Source organism: Microtus oregoni, unplaced genomic scaffold (genome assembly GCF_018167655.1).
Source record: "Microtus oregoni isolate MIOR12 unplaced genomic scaffold, Mior012 000013F_ref0000133, whole genome shotgun sequence".
NCBI lineage: Eukaryota > Metazoa > Chordata > Mammalia > Rodentia > Cricetidae > Microtus > Microtus oregoni.
In genome coordinates this window covers 37,818,647-37,835,897 of record NW_024543072.1, presented here as the reverse complement: position 1 = coordinate 37,835,897, position 17,251 = coordinate 37,818,647, and the positions used below count along the sequence as shown (strand labels likewise).

General features: G+C 37.6%; 1 protein-coding gene across 1 annotated transcript in view; it reads left to right on the top strand.

Annotated features, from left to right (window-relative positions):
* Window positions 1–17,251, top strand: part of Rc3h1 (ring finger and CCCH-type domains 1) — an 80,127-nt gene that overhangs the window by 44,801 nt on the left and 18,075 nt on the right. Inside the window, exons 8-14 of the mRNA XM_041662343.1 lie at window positions 2,317–2,435; window positions 6,038–6,150; window positions 6,454–6,735; window positions 7,148–7,362; window positions 9,984–10,351; window positions 11,592–11,756; window positions 16,354–16,506. Coding sequence (XP_041518277.1) covers window positions 2,317–2,435; window positions 6,038–6,150; window positions 6,454–6,735; window positions 7,148–7,362; window positions 9,984–10,351; window positions 11,592–11,756; window positions 16,354–16,506 — 1,415 coding nt within the window. The remainder of the gene's footprint in view (window positions 1–2,316; window positions 2,436–6,037; window positions 6,151–6,453; window positions 6,736–7,147; window positions 7,363–9,983; window positions 10,352–11,591; window positions 11,757–16,353; window positions 16,507–17,251) is intronic.

Below are 17,251 nucleotides of genomic sequence, written 5' to 3'. Positions count from 1 at the left end.
CATCCCCATTGTCTCAGTGTGTGGGTGCACCCCTCGCTGTCCTGAGTTCCTTGCTCGTGCTCTCTGTAAAGCAAAGGACACTGTCACTAAAACAAAAAGTCAACCCACTGACTGGGAGAAGATCTTCACCAACCCCACAACTGACAAAGATCTGATCTCCAAAATATATAAAGAACTCAAGAAACTAGACTGTAAAATGCTAATCAACCGAATTATAAATTGGGGCACTGAACTGAACAGAGAATTCTCAACAGAAGAAGTTCAAATGGCCAAAAGACACTTAAGGTCATGCTCAACTTCCTTAGTGATTAGGGAAATGCAAATCAAGACAACTTTAAGATACCATCTTACACCTGTCAGAATGGCTAAAATCAGAAACACCAAGGATAGCCTTTGCTGGAGAGGTTGTAGAGTAAGGGGCACACTCATCCATTGCTGGTGGGAATGCAAACTTGTGCAACCACTTTGGAAAGCAGTGTAGCGGTTTCTCAGGAAATTCGGGATCAACCTACCCCTGGACCCAGCAATACCACTCTTGGGAATATACCCAAGAGATGCCCTATTAAAATATTTTAAATGCCATATTCTGTAGTTCTCTGAAAGATTTGAAGAATACCTATCCATCAGCACTCGGGAGGCAGATGCAGGTGGATCTCTGTGAGTTCAAGACCAGCCTGGTCTACAGAGCTAGTTCCAGGACAGGCTCCAAAGCCACAGAGAAACCCTGTCTCGAAAAAACCAAAAAAAAAAAAAAAAAAAAAAAGAATACCTATCCATCTAAACTACATTCTCTGTACATGTAGAAAAATCTAACTAACATAACTACAGTCTTGACTATTATAGATGACTCTATTAAGCTATATTTCTTAATTATATATTACATTTCTAAATGAGCTGTACAAACAAACACAAGAGCACAATTATACATATAACAGAGTTGACCTTAAATTGTATCAATAAACCAAGATCCATACCAATGCAAATTATCTATATCATATCCCCCTTTAAATATAAACATTTATAAACAATATTTGGGAATATGGGCATAGTTATTTCTCTCCAAACTGCTTCCTGTTTTATTGGGTAAAGTAAGTATTTGAGAGTATTTTTTGGGGTGTTCACAGCAACTTTTCAGGGAACCTTGGTCCATCAAACCACGTTAGTCAGAAGTAATCCACAGGTTCTTATCCTCTGTGAAAATAGGAGAAGAACCGCTTTTCCAAAGCAACATATTCTTAGACCCAAATTTGGAAGTCATGATGCTTTATAATATACATGCTGGTTTAGCTTATTTAAAACACTGCTTGGCCCATTTTCTCTAGCTTCTTATTGGCTAAATCTTACATCTTAATTTATCCCACGTGACCAGCAAAAGTTTTGGCATGTCTGACTCTGGTAGAGTCTCCATAGTGTCTCTCTGACTCCGTCCCTCTTCCTCCCAGCATTCAGCCTAGCTTTCCCTGTCTACCTATGTTCTGCCTTGCTATAGATCCAAAGCAGTTTCTTTATTCATTAAAGGTAATCACAGTACACTGAGGAGACTCCCACATCACATCACCCCACTTTACCCCCACCCACAAAAGTAGTGTCTGTGCCCTTGGAGCTATTTCCTCAGCATTCTTAGTATCAAGAGTTACCTCTGTATAAAATAGACTCACACAGGACCAAAAAAAAAAAAAAATAGATTTCCGAAGAGCTCTGTCAATGCTAGTATCATTACTCCAGACCCATTTCCCAAATGCTTCCTGATGTGTACCATGATTTGTTCCATGTTTCAAAGTGAGTTCATCTTTGATGCTTATTCTTCTAGTTGTGTTTATTTTTTTCATCTGAATGTTCTTTCACTTGTTCTACATACCCTTTGAGACATAGTTTATCTGTTCTTCTGGTAAGTCCCTTGAGGCCAGTAGAAAGCACTGGATCCCCTGGAGCTAGAGTTACTACTGTTTGTGAACTGCCATGTGTGCTTGCTGGCAACTGAACCTGGGTCTTCTGTAAGAACAGACACATTTTTGATGCTGTTTCTCTAGCCCCCCTACCGCCAGCCTAGAGGATACTAGGGGATAGTCTTTTATATACATTAACATAATTAAGAGAATCCCTCACAGGCAAACGCAGAGACCCATCTCAGGTGATCCTAGGTCCTTTTCATTTGATACCACTAATCATCACAGATGAGTAAGATTCTGAAAGCTCTGTCTGTAATGATCAACTTGATTGCATCAAAGTTGATTGCATCAAATACTTCTTTCATTGGTTTAATATTGGATAAAACATTGCATAAGATTATAGATTGTTTAATTTTTAATTTTATAGATGCTCCTCCTCCAACATGGGAACAGTTAGAAAATGGCCTGGTTGCTGTACGTACAGTAGTACATGGACTGGTTGATTATATTCAGAACCACAGTAAAAAAGGAGCAGACCAACAGCAGGTAAGAGGTTGCTGTTTGAAATATGCAGATAAGTCACTCTAGGTATACCTAGAAACTGGCCAGTATAGGTAGAGATACAAAACAGAAAATGATATAGATATTTTAAGTTTCTGACTATAGGGACTGGCAAAAGTTTCTGTGGTTAAGAGTATTGGCTGCTTTTCCAGAGAACCCAGGTTCAAATCCCAGCACCCACATGCTGGTTCACAACCTCCTGTAACTCCAGTTTCAAGGGAATCAGATGCCCTGTTCTAGCCTCTGTGGGTACCAGGCATGCACTGGTGCACAGACAAACATGTAGGCAAAACACCCTTACATATAAAATAATTTTTAAAATTGTTTTTCAAAGAAAAAACACTGTAGAAATTATAAGTTAACATGGTTAGCAGTTAGTGTGTTTGTGTTGCTTAAGTAATTTTATTTGACAATGATTCTTATTGGTCATTGTTTTGGGGTCATTTTACATCAGATATGGCAACATTTGATGAATAAAATTTGATTCTGTGGTAAAGCTTATTCCATTTAAAAATGATTACTCTCTTAACTTTATATTACATTTCAATATAATAATGTCACTTTTGAAACCAATGTTGTATCACTAGTACCTATCATATATTTGTATTTTTTTAATCTGTTGGTATTTTAAGGAATTTCATTAATAATGTTTATATTCACTAGTGTGCAGAGTCATCTTCTAATTTTTTTTTAATATTTTTATTTATTTATGTATACAATATTCTTTCTGTGTGTATGCCTGCAGGCCAGAAGAGGGCACCAGACCTCATTACAGATGGTTGTGAGCCACCATGTGGTTGCCGGGAATTGAACTCAGTGCCTTTGGAAGAGCAGGCAATGCTCTTACCCTCTGAGCCATCTCTCCAGCCCTCATCTTCTAATTTTAAAAGATATTTTTTACACTTATTTCTGTTTATGTGTGGGCATACATGTTTAGGTGAGAGGACCTTGTGGGTCCTAAAGATCTTGGGTTGATAGGCTTGGCAGCATCACCCACTGAACCATCTTGCTGGCCCAGATTTTGTGTGTTTTCTTTTTTAATGCACAGTTATATGATAACTATACAAATGTTAAAAGAGTGCAAATTTTGAAAGTCTTTTTGTTGAGACAGGGTCTCACATAGCCCACTCTTAATCCCACTGAACAAGTATAAAGACTAAATTCTTTGGCCAAATTATGCAAGCTTTGTTAAGCAGAGCTATCTCCCTAAAATGGGGTTTATATTAGCCCCTACAAGACTAGAGGGTTGGGTTTTTGGTTACATAGGAACTTGGCCCAACATCTCAAAAATTATTTGTTAGAACATCTTACTTATCAGGGTGAAGATTAGGCTATAGGTTGTGGAACATACCAAATTCCAAAAATTGGGTCAAGACATGGTCGAACCCAAGTTTTACAGGAAACAGGAATGAACTTATTTTGATCTTATAACAAGATAGTCAGGCTGGTCCATTGCTCCCCTACCATGAGCTCACTGTATAGTTGAGAAAGACTTTGAACTGCTTGATCTTCCTTCCTCAACCTCTAGATGCTGAGACTGCTGTTAAAGTCTTAAACTCTTTAAAATATGGAAAGAGAACCTGAAATTTATTGAGGGGGAAAAAGTTCAATATTTTATGTATATGTTTTTTTTTTCTGTGTATATATTTGCAACATGGTTGGCCTGGTGCCCTCATAAGTCAGAAGAGGGCATTGGATCCCCTTGAACTCAAGTTACAGATGCCTGTAAGTCTCCACTTGGGTGCAGGGAATTAAGCTGAACCCCCCGAACTCTACAAAAATGCTCTTAACCACTGAGTCATATCTAGCTTATTAATAATTAAATTAAAAGTTTTTGGTACCACATGTATTTGAGAATATCAGCATGTTAGAACTTTCTTTTTTCATTTTCTTTGAGAAGTTTATATAGTGGTGATCATGCTCATTGCCCAGCCCCTCCCCTTAACTCAGACTCACCTGTACCTCCAACTTAAAGTCCTCTTTTTTTAAAATTTAAATTTCATAGCCCACCAATGCAATTTGTACTATCTATATACTTCTGAATGTAAGAGCAGCCCTGGAGCATGGTCAACATACTTCTAGTCGTCCTCCTTCATGAGTCATCACTGTTCAAAGCTTCTCAGTTGGTTCAGGGGCTCATGAGCCTAGTCCCATTCCATGTCAGAATCTTGACTGACTCTACTTTATGCAGGCGATCACAATTGCTGACGTTCATGAGTGCACTGGTGTGGTTATGTACAGTCTTTCTGCCAGACTCCTCATCCATGTTGAACTCTTAAGTTTTGGGGTGTGTGTGTGTGTGTATGTGTATACATATAAGAACAAGTGACTTGGGGCCGGAGAGATGGCTCAGTGGTTAAGAGCATTGCCTGCTCTTCCAAAGGTCCTGAGTTCAATTCCCAGCAACCACATGGTGGCTCACAACCATCTGTAATGAGGTCTGGTGCCCTCTTCTGGCCTTCAGACATACACACAGACAGAATATTGTATACATAATAAATAAATAAGCATTAAAAAAAAAGAACAAGTGGCATAAACATCTCATTTGTAGCTGAGCCCTCCGTAGTCACCTATTCTTTGCACTCTGAGCAGTTGTGAGTTTGTTAACCTCATCTCTGACACAGTCTGAGAGCTGCACTAACCCCAGTTCAGGATTGCTCCAACACTCAGGCTGTGTTGTTTTAGTAGAAGCACTTTTATTTTCAATATGTATGAATGAGTGTTTTGTCTGCATGTACATATATGTGCTTAGTGCCAGTGGAGGCCAGAAGAGGGTGCCTAATTCCCTGGAACTGGAGTTGTAGATGATTGTGAGCTGCCATGTGGGTAATTGAACTCAGATCCTCCGGAAGAACAGCCCTAACTCTGAGCCTCCTATACTACTTTTAAATTTTAATTTTGGACTTGAAAAGATCTCTGAGTAGGCAAAAGCTTTTATGCAACTAAAAAAAGGAAAATAGGCTTTTATGCAACTAAGTTCAATACCTGGAACCCAGGTAAAAGTATAAAGAAAGAACCAACTCCACAAAATTGTCTTCGGTCCTCCATTGTCCACCTCTCCACACACACACACACACACACACACACTAATAATAAAATTTAAAAATGTAATTTTGGGGGCTGAGAGATGGCTCAGGGGTAAAGAACACTTACTGATCTCCCAGAAGTCCTGAGTTCAATTCCCAGCAACCACATGGTGGCTCATAACCATCTGTAATAAGATCTGGTGCCCTCCTCCGGCCTTCAGGGATACGTGTAGGCAGATGCTGTATAAATTAATAAATAAACCTTTAAAAAAAAAATTAGCGGATCTCTGTGAGTTCGAGATCAGCCTGGTCTACAAGAGCTAGCTCCAGGATAGGCTCCAAAACCACAGAGAAACCCTGTCTCGAAAAACCAAAAAAAAAAAAAATTCATTTTGAACTCTGGGATTTCCACCCCCTATAATACTTTTGTTCTGGATAGTTTAAATATGTGGGAATTAGCTTAAATTCATCTATGTTATCAGAATCCTAAACTGTTAACATAAAAATTACATTTGTTATTGTGTGTTTTGTTTTATGTCTAATGTTTGGTCTTGGTCTTAGCCTCCACAACATAGCAAATACAAAACATACATGTGTCGAGATATGAAGCAGAGGGGAGGATGCCCTCGTGGGGCCAGCTGTACCTTTGCACACTCACAAGAAGAACTGGAAAAGTAAGTATGAAAACCATGAGACACGGACTTTTGGATAAGAAATAATTTGTTGCCTTTAAAAAATATAAAAAAATCATTGAATTCTCTTCAATACATAAGAAATCTTTATGAATTAAGTACATTTCTTAAAAGTATTTTTCATTTTTATTGTATTGTTTCTATAATTATGAAGTTATATTTTATCATTAACTAGTTAACAAAATGAGTCATTTCTACACAAAGTTCAGTACTTTTTAACAATTTTAACTGATATTTACTTATTGTGTAGTATATTTTTAGTTGAAATATTTGCTTTTCGTATAGATTTCGTAAAATGAACAAACGTCTGGTTCCCAGAAGACCCCTGAGTGCCTCTTTGGGTCAACTTAATGAGGTGGGCCTGCCTTCAGCACCCATGCTTCCTGATGAAAGTGCAGTGGATTTGTCGAGCAGGAAACCTCCTGCGCTTCCAAATGGAATTGTATCAGCAGGGAGCACAGTGACACAGCTGATTCCACGTGGGACAGACCCCAGCTTTGATTCTAGTCTGAAGCCAGGAAAATTAGACCACCTGAGCAGCAGTGCTCCTGGGTCCCCTCCTGACCTGTACGTCTTCACATTTCTTCCTTGTAAACTAAGTAGAGGGAAAAGAAATGTTTGATTCTAAAGCCAGTGTTTACTAGGTGTTGCTGTTTTTCTTCTGCTGTAAGTCAGAGTCTCTTCTTAAACCCACTTTTTGGCCAAAGATAACCATGAAAACCTGGGTCTCTTAGCTCAGCTCCCAGCTATGTTGTGCTGGGGTCTGAACCCAACAACTGAGCTACAACCTGACCCCCCAAAATAATTTTTTTGTCTTTGTGTTGTTGCCTTTTACTTATTTTTTCTTCACTAATAATTTTTTTAAGGATGGTTAATTTTTTTTAACTTGAAGAGATCAGCATTCGAATATATCAGTTTTCTAAATACTAGCAGTTTTTTAGAGACTTTACATTTGTCTTGTATAATTTTGCTTTCTTAGGCTGGAATCTGCCCCTAAGAGTATTTCTGCCTTACCTGTGAATCCACATCCTGTACCTCCAAGGGGGCCAACAGATCTGCCTCCTATGTCTGTCACCAAACCAATACAGATGGTACCTCGAGGTTCTCAGTTGTATCCAGCACAACAAGCGGATGTTTATTACCAGGATCCTCGAGGAACTGCCCCAGCATTTGAGCCACCACCTTATCAGCAGGGTAATATCTTTAAGTCACCCAGATTTATCATATAAGCAAAAAGGATAAAAATCTATCAAATTTATAGACTGTATTAATAAGACTGAAAAAAAAATGTGTAGTGGCTACAAACTAAATTTACAGTATGATTTCTGTCTTTGTTAGGGTTGCTATTGCTACAACCAAACACTCTGACCTAAAAACAAGTTGGGGAGGAAAGGATTCATTTGACTTAAACTTCAGCATTGCTGTTCATCATTGAAGGAAGTCAGGCAGGACCTCAAATGGGGCAGGACCTTGGAAGCAGGAGCTAATGCAGAGGCCATGGAGGGGTGCTTCTTACTCTGGCTTTCTCACAGTGACTTCCTAGTTTGCTGGGATTAAATGTGTGTACCACCCACTGCCTGGCTTCTAAGGCTAACTAAGTATTGACTTAGCTCCACATTCTGATCTTCAGACAAGCTGTATTTGTAAGATTGCAAACAAAATATCACCGTGTTTTCCCTATTTTGTCTAAAATAAAAAAGGCTATAACTAATTTATTAAAAGCTATATATAAGTACAACAACTATATACAATGTCTAGTTCATTTGCATTTGACAAATTCAAAGAAAATAACCAATATCTATCCTATATCTTGGTAAGTCCAAAGTATTGTACCTAATTTACTCTCTATCATAACTTGTATTACTATCCAAAACTATCTTTTGATGTCTCTCAACCTTATACACTTTACACTTCTTTAATGAGTTTCTTCTCTGCATCTGGTAAACAAGGAAAACTGTAACTATCTAATCTTCAATTCTCTCAGTACCTGAGAAGGAAATAATATTAACTGAGTAAGCAGGAAGTGCAAGCAAGGAACTTCCAAAAAAAATGTGAGAAATGACAGAAACAGCTGGCTGCCTTGACAGTCACCCAAAGTTCATCTGCAGCAATCTAGCCTAAAGGCCTAGAATATTTGACAGATTTTTCTATGAAGCAGGAATTTTGAAAGACTGTCCTGCCTTGTCTTGAGAAGGTTTGGCAGTCACTTTTTTTTTTTTTTTGCATTCTGCTTATCCAATTAGGACAGCATACTGTCAGCAGTCAAAGCAAGGACACTTTCTTGCCCAGTGTCTTACTCTTGCCACAAAGAAAGTAAATCTGTGTGGAGTTTCTTTGATGTCCATCATCTTCTGAAGTAGATTGGTGCTGCCAGTAGCAGACATTCTCACTGTCATTTTAAAAAAAAAAAAAAAGAACCTATGGTATTAAAACATCTTAAATGTCATAGTCTGTAGATCTCTGAAGTGTTTTAAAATGACCTGTCTATCTAAAATGTATTTTTATTTGACCTTGAAAACATACCCAATATAACTATAAGTTGTAATAGGTGACTAATTACTAACCTGCATTTTCTTATTACCCAAAATAGTTGTTGATAATAACTTTCAAGGACTAGATTTGTATTACATTGTTAATTGAGCTGTATGGTACAATACCTTGAACAAGAGTGGATATGTATGTACAATACGTTCTAACAAAATTAGTCTCAAATTTATATCAATATCCAAAATTTGTATATAATATACAAAAGTCCAATCCAATGTAAAACATTTAAAACTACTTTTTAAAAGTAGATTCAATAATCTACCCTTTTATATTATAGCTATATCCTCCCTTTTTTCTTTTCAGCGTAGATTCAATAATCCACCCTTTTATCCTCTCATATCTGTATCCCACTTCCTACCCAACTTTGAGGTTGCCTCTTTGTTGTTGTTTCTTTTCTTTCTCCATCAAGTTCAGGTAATCTTGGGAGTGGGACCTGCTTGGTAGCAGTGCCTAACAGAAAAAATGTCTCCCTCTCAACTGTCAGATGCTAATAGTTCCTCATCTAGTGGTGGCTTACATATTCACCTCCCTCTTTCCTTGGACTGGCTGGAGCCTGTTCAGGTCTTGTGCATGCTGTGGACTGTGACCTGTTACATCTAGCATAATAGTTTTAAAGTTGAAACTCTACAGTAGCAGGGCCTGGTAGAGCAGGCCTTTAATTCCAGCTACTGAGGAGTCTGAGGCAGGAGGATCTCAAGTTCTAGGTGTGCCTGGGCTACAAAGTGAGTTCAGTGCTAATCTGGGCAACCAGAAGACCCTGCCTCAAAATGAAATATTTAAAAAGGGCTAAGAAGATTGCTCAATAATGAAGTACTTGACCAGTATGAATGCATTCTTGAATATAAAAGGCTACAGAGGAGAAACTAAAGTAGATTCCAAGTATCACAGATGCTTGTGAAAGATTCCTAGTGACTTTGTTGCATTAGGACAAACCAGAAAAAAGGATAAACTTACTATTTTAGACTATATGTAGATTGAGCTTTTCTATTTATTTCAATAATTACTTGTTATTTGGAAGAGGTATTTGAATTTACCAGTTCCAAGCAAACACTACCACTGAGCTACACTCCTGGCCCTAAGGATAGTATTTGCTCACTAATTTTCATAAAGCTAACCGAACAAACAATACAAGTATTGTGAAAGCTTATAAAGAAATGAATAGATTATAACATTTAGTTGTTTGAATGTTTTAAAAGGAGAAACAAAGATTATATAAAAAAAGCAGGCATGTTTATTTTTATTTTGTGTTCCTCTTTTGTATTATACAGGTATGTACTATACTCCACCACCATGTGTGTCCCGCTTTGTCCGACCTCCACCATCTGCTCCTGAACCTGGTCCGCCATACTTGGATCATTATCCACCCTACCTCCAAGATCGTGTCATAAACTCTCAGTATGGCACACAACCACAACAGTACCCTCCTATGTACCCACCTCACTATGATGGCCGCCGTGTGTACCCTGCTCAGTCTTACACAAGAGAGGAGATTTTCCGGGAAAGCCCAATACCCATTGAGATTCCATCTGCAGCAGTACCATCCTATGTGCCCGAGTCCAGAGAACGATACCAACAGGTAGAGGGTTACTATCCAGTGGCCCCTCATCCAGCTCAGATCAGACCTTCATACCCCAGGGTATGCTATATTTTTTTAACTTATTACATAAACTTAATTTATATTTATGAGGATTTTTATTTGCTATGGTAATAAACCTTTCAATTGATTCTTTTTGCATGAAAACATTTCTTTTCCTTTTCTTTTTTTAAAGATTTGTTTATTTATTATGTATGTTGACTGAGGTTTCTGTCCTGCCTGGTCTCACAGTAGTTCAGCCCCAAATAAACACACTGAAGTCTACATTAATTATAAACTGATTGGCCTATTAGCTCAGACTTCTTATTTACTCTTATAACTTATATTAGCCCATAAGTCTTGTCTGTGTTAGCCACATGACTTGGTACCTTTTTCAGCAAGGCGGTCACTTCTTGTTTGCTCTATGTCTGGCTTCTTCTGTCTCTGGGTGATGACTGCAGACTGACTCTTTTCTCTCCCAGAATTCTCCTGTTCTCATTGCCCCACCTCTACTTCCTGCCTGGCTACTGACCAATCTGCATTTATTTAAAATACAAGTGATAGGGTACAGACCATTGTCCCACAGTGCTGTGTATAGTGTTCATCCTGCAGGCCAGAAGAGGGCACCAGATTTTACAGATGGTTGTATATGAGCCATCATGTGGTTGCTAGGAATTGAAATCTGGAACCTTTTTAAAACTTATTATTTTTTGTATATGTATATATAATTGGTGTGTATGTGAGAACACAGATGCGTGTGTGTCACCACACATTTGGGTCAGAGAACAGAGAGTAGTTCTTACCTTTAACCTTGTTTGGTAAGGTCTCTCTTCTTCTTGCTGCTGCTCAGCATACTCTAAGGTAAGCTTGTCTGATAGCTTCCAACTGATTCTTCTGTCTATTCCTCCCATATGACCATTTAGACTGGGATTACATGTGTGCCCTGATACATCTGACTCTCTCAGGGGTTCTAGAGCTCAGACAAGGATTGTTAGGCTTGAACAGCTAGTGCTTTTGGGCCATCTCCCTGGTCCTAAAACATAAATGGAAACTTCACCAATCTAAACACAGTTTGTGTACTAAGTCTACATCAGCTAGGAAATTTGGAAGATCTTGAGAGTTTGGGCTAGCTTTCTTTTTTCTTTTACCCTTCCTTCCTTCCTTCCTTCCTTTCTTCTCTTTAGTGCTGATATTTCTGAATGTCAAGATCGGTATATATTCTGCTTCTCATTTAAGTATATGTATGCTTAATTAATATGTGCTGGAATTTTTTTGTCAATTTTAAATAATCTTTCAATTTCAGGATCCTTCTTATAGTCGACTTCCTCCTCCCCAACCCCATCCTAGCCTGGATGAGCTACATCGCAGACGGAAGGAAATAATGGCCCAGCTCGAGGAAAGAAAGGTTATCTCTCCACCTCCTTTTGCACCTTCACCAACATTGCCTCCTGCGTTCCATCAAGAAGAAGTAAGCATGTCATTTTTAATCCTTCCTATTAATCTTAACCATTATCATTTTTAATGGTAATATAACCTGTTTAAGAAATTATGAGAGCCAGGCGGTGGTGGCGCACGCCTTTAATCCCAACTCTCAGGAGGCAGAGGCAGGTGGATCTCTGAGTTCGAGACCAGCCTGGTCTACAAGAGCTAGTTCCAGGACAGGCTCCAAAACCACAGAGAAACCCTGTCTCGAAAAAAAAAAAAAAAAAGAAAAAAAAAAAGAAATTATGAGAGCAGGGTGATTGGTGGTGGTACACACCTTTAATACCAGGAGGTAGAGACAGGCATATCTCTGCCTTTGAGGCCAACCTGGGCTACAGAGTGAATTCCAGGATGCCAGGACACAGAGAAATTCTGTCTTTAAAAGAAAAAGGAAGAAATAGATTGTGTTTCCAAGGAGATGTTTATCAAGTTTCAAAATCATGAGCCTAATTTTCTTTTTTTTCTTTCAGAGATTTATTGTTTTATTTTACATTTAGATCCATAACCTATTTGGAATATATTTGAATCAAGGTTCATTTTTCTTCTATAGAGATAGTTCATTGGCCCTATACCATTTAATGAGTTGAGTGTTGTTTTTTCAGTGTTCTGCAGTCAGCTTTGTCATGATTACTTTAGGGTGGGCATGATGACAAATATCTGTCATTCAGGCACAGTAGGATACTGAAGCAGAAGGGTTATATGTTTGAGGCTAGCCTGGTTTACATAGAGAGAGGCCCTGTTTCATCGATCTATTTCTGTCCTTAGGCCAATACTGCATTTATTTATTCATTCATTTTGTGTGTGTTAGGGGGCTGGGACGTTAATTGTGTGAAGGTGAGAAGATGGTTCGAAAGATCCAAACTTGGGTCATCAGATGTGCACAATATACACTTCATCTGGCTGACCTCTCATTCTAATGATGTACTTTTACTACAGTCTTGACTTATTGGTATAGGATTTTCAGTATTAAATTAAAAAGTAAGTAAACATGTTGGGAAGTTCAATATTAATGTCGTTTGACTGGCGTGTATGAGGCCTTGGGTTCAGTTCCCAGCACCTCGAAAGCAAAACAGAAAGCCACAAAGGAATCAGAATGTTGATTCCATAAAAAACATCTGCTTTAGTTTATATTAGGATTTATTGACTCTGAGATGGATTGATGCTGGCCAGGTAGTCTTTAGCCACATAGCTACATACTATTATAATATGTGTCTGGTTTAAATTCAGATGTGACATGCTGTAAACATAAATTCTACACTCTCTGTAAACATAAAGCATACACTAGAGCTAAAGATTCAGTACCCAAAACTGAAATCTTGCGTTAATTTTTTTGTTTGATTTTTGCTTTCTGAGATAGGGTCTCACTACACAGTCCCTGGCTGGCCCGGAACTCACTTATATAGACCACATTGGCCAGAATTTATAGAGATCCGCCTACCTCTGTCTCCTGAGTGCTTAGATTAACAACATGACCAAACCTGGCCTTTGTTCATGTTTTTAATATTTTGGATGTGATAGATTAAAATTCATGATTACACATATGGACCATATTCAACTTCTGTTGGACAGTGTTGCTCTAGATAAGTATTCAGAGAAATGATACCTTTCCATCAGCATGATGTATTTGCATAACTAACTTATTTTTTTGTTTGCTTTTTCAAGACGGCATTTCTGTGGCATTTCTGTGTAGCGTTGGAGCCTATCCTGTAACTCACTGTGTAGACCAAGCTGGCCTCAGATTCACAGAGCTCTCCTGCCTCTGTCTCCCAAGTGCTCAGACTAAAGACTTGCACCACCACCTTCTGGCCATATACTTTTAAAAACTACTTTAAATGTAATTATTTTTAAAAATCCCTCCCCCCCTTTTTTAAAACTGTATTTATTTATTTTGGGGCCAGGGGTGTGTCTTGAGGTCAGAGAACAATTGTTAGGAATCTATTTTCTTTCTCCTGTGGGTCCCGGGACCAAACTCAAGTCATCAGGCTTAATGTGCTGAGCCATTTTGATCACCCTCAATTTTTATTTTTTTATTTAAAAGAAATAAACTTTTAAGTGTATACACAGACTCATACACAAAGAATGTAATTGTAATTACATATTTTTAAAGAATTAGATTTTTATTGATAGACTTTTCAACAGGTTTGCTAAATTTCCTCCCTAATTCTAGTATTTGCTATATCCTAGTGTATAATCTTTTTTTTTCCTTTTAGAATTACACATTTTCTTACCGTGTTGCTCTACAGTATGATGTTGAATAAGAGTGGTACTAGGTCTTCTTGACTCAGCTTTGGTCTTTGTGTAGAGAAAGCTTCTGATGATTCATCACTATGGTTTTACATTTGTGTTTCTGATTTAAAAATAATACCAGGCAGGGCGGTAGTGGTACACACCTTTAATCCCAGCACTTGGGAGGCAGAGACAGGTGGATCTCTGTGAATTCGAGGCCAGCCTGGTCTACAGAGCAAGTCTGAGAAAGTCTCTGTTTTATTTCCATAAGTTTAAAATAATTGAGACATAAATTAAGCTGTATTTTAATTTGGTAATAAACCAGCAGTGTGGTCTTAAAAACAAACAAAAAAAAAAAAGGAAAGATGTGCAGATGAGAATAGACCGTAAAACTTGAGGGGATGCTTGGTTTATGTACCATAATGTCATAATTTTGACCATTACATTTATGTTTCTATAAAATAGTGCTAATAGATTTGTTTTGGTTTGGCAATTTTTTTCAAACAGAATCTCATACTGTAGCCTGGGTTCACCTTAAACTTATGTTGTAGCTCAGGCTGGCCTTGATGGGTCTACAGCCTCAACCGTCTAAGTGCTAGGCTTAGTTCTGCCCAGCAAAACATTGTTTATAGCTGTCATTAATGTGTGTTGTCTTCATTTTTCCATTTCTGATACTAATATTTTTCCATTGGTTAGTCTTGCTAGGAATTTGTCAATTTTATGTCTTTTACTTAGGTAACTTGAACTGAGAATGTATCTAAATTGAGTATTTGCCCAGCATACCCAGATCTCTGGGTTCGATCTATAACACCTTGTAAATTGGACAAGGAAGCAAGAGGATCAAAAATTCTAGGTCATTCTTGTCAACATAACAAGTTTGAAGCCAGCCTGGGATACATGAAACCTTGTTTTGTAATATATTATATAGTCTATTATTATGTTACACATAATGAATCTAATGGAGTACAAATTTCTTTTTCATGTCAAATAATATGTGTAAAGATATGTTTTACACCAGATGTGGTAACACACACCTTTAATCCCAGTGCTCAGAAGGCAGAGGCAGTGACTTGAGGGCAGCCTGCTCTACAAAGGGATTTCAGGGCAGTGAGGGCTGCTAAAAGAGAAACCCTGTCTTGAAAAACAAATAAAGAATATATTTTATATTCTTTATATGTAGAGTTATGAGTCTAAACAATATTGCCAGCTGACAAACTATGCATAACAAATAATGAAAGTTAGAAAATAAAAGCTGGGTGTGGTGGTACATGCCTGTAATCTTCCCACTCAGGAAGTTGGGGCAGGAGAATCACCATGAGTTCGAGAACACTGGATTCCATTTTTTATAAAACCATAAAGTGAAGGTTATTGTACACAACCAATAGTAATTTCTTTAATGTATGAAGGTAATCTAAGTAGAAGTTCGTAGTAACACTGTCTCTCCAGAGTGCTGGGGTTAATTAAGGCCTGCGTTACTATGCCTGGCCAGCTCTATATTTAAACTTCCATTCAGATTATAAGCAGTCTACATATAGTTGTACTAAATTCATACATTATAGAAATACATGATATAGAAAGAATACTTTCTTCAAATCTCATTTCCTGACAGTTTTGTTATGCATTTCAATTTTTTTATGCACATAAACACATTTAGTGTTTGTGTGGGGTTTTTTCCCCTTTTGTTTAACTTGGATGTCCATATTGATGTGCATTTACCTCATTCTTTTTTGTAGCTGCATGATTTATAACATTCAGGTGGAAGAGCATACTTGTTAGGTGGTAATATGTTTTAAAAATTATCTTTTCTATATGAGATAGTATATGAAAGGACTTCAAAAATCTTAAGCATTATAGAAGTGTAAATTCTGCACAATTCAATAAAAAAAATACATTGGGCTTGGAATGGGTATTGTTATTGGATAACCACAGCCCTTGAGTCAAAAAAGGTAAAAATGAGGCATCTTACCCTTTTACTTAATCAACCACGGGGCTTAGAATGTTCTCGTTTGCCCGAGGTGTTACTAAGGCTCATTGACGACAATCTAGCAAATGTGTGGCATGGTATATATTTACTACTGCTGACTTCTCTAAGATGGTGGATAAGCTGCTGAATAAACTTCTTAAGATCCTAGCTGGATTCACTGAAGGATATATAACTGCTAATAACAAATATAAAGGCTAAAATAATCTTCACATTTTTCAGTCTATATAAATCTATTCTGACACTTAATCAAATAACTATACATTATATACATTATATTGCTTCAATTTGATGTTCTAAGAAGTTCCCTATTTTTCCTGTTTTGTTAACTTATAGACCATTTTCTATTTTCTTTTCCCCCCTTTTTCATTTATAGTTTTTGGATGAAGAATTCAAGATAGCTGGGAAATATAAAGCAAATGATTATAGCCAATATTCTCCTTGGTCATGTGATACCATCGGCTCCTACATTGGAACCAAAGATGCAAAACCCAAAGATGTTGTGGCAGCAGGGAGTGTGGAAATGATGGTATGTGTAATGACTAGGCCATACTTAATACAAATCTAGATGCATAAATGTTTATCTATTAAAGGCCAGGGACAAATAATTTAGTTTTGCTTTGTTTCATCTAAGTGTAAATTAAGTATTTTATTATCTTGACAAAGAAGTATCTATTGTATATCATTTTAGGTATCAATTTCCCAGTAATTGTTCAGAACCCATGTTAAATAATTTTAGGCATTTAATCAAGATCCTAGATTTCGGGTGGAGAGATGATTCAGTGGTTAAGAGATCATATTGCTGTTGTAGAGGACCTGAGCTTTGTTCCCAGCTCCCTTGTTGGGCCGTTCACAACCACCTTTAACTCTGGCCTCTTGGTGTACATACCCACACACAGATGTGCAAAGACAATTAAAATAATTTGCCAGCCATGGTATTGCAAGACTTTAATCTCAGCACCTGGGCGCCAGAGGCTGACAGGGTTGTATAAAGAGACCCTATCTCAAAAATAAACAAACAAAGGGGCTGGAGAGATGGCTCAGACGTTAAGAGCATTGCCTGCTCTTCCAAAGGTCCTGAGTTCAATTCCCGGCAACCACATGGTGGCTCACAACCATCTGTAATGAGGTCTGGTGCCCCATTCTGGCCTACAGACATACACACAAACAGAATATTGTATACATAACAAATAAATAAATAAATATTAAAAAAAATAAAAAATAAAAAAAATAAACAAACAATAATAGATTTTTTTTTCAAGATTTTAGGTTTA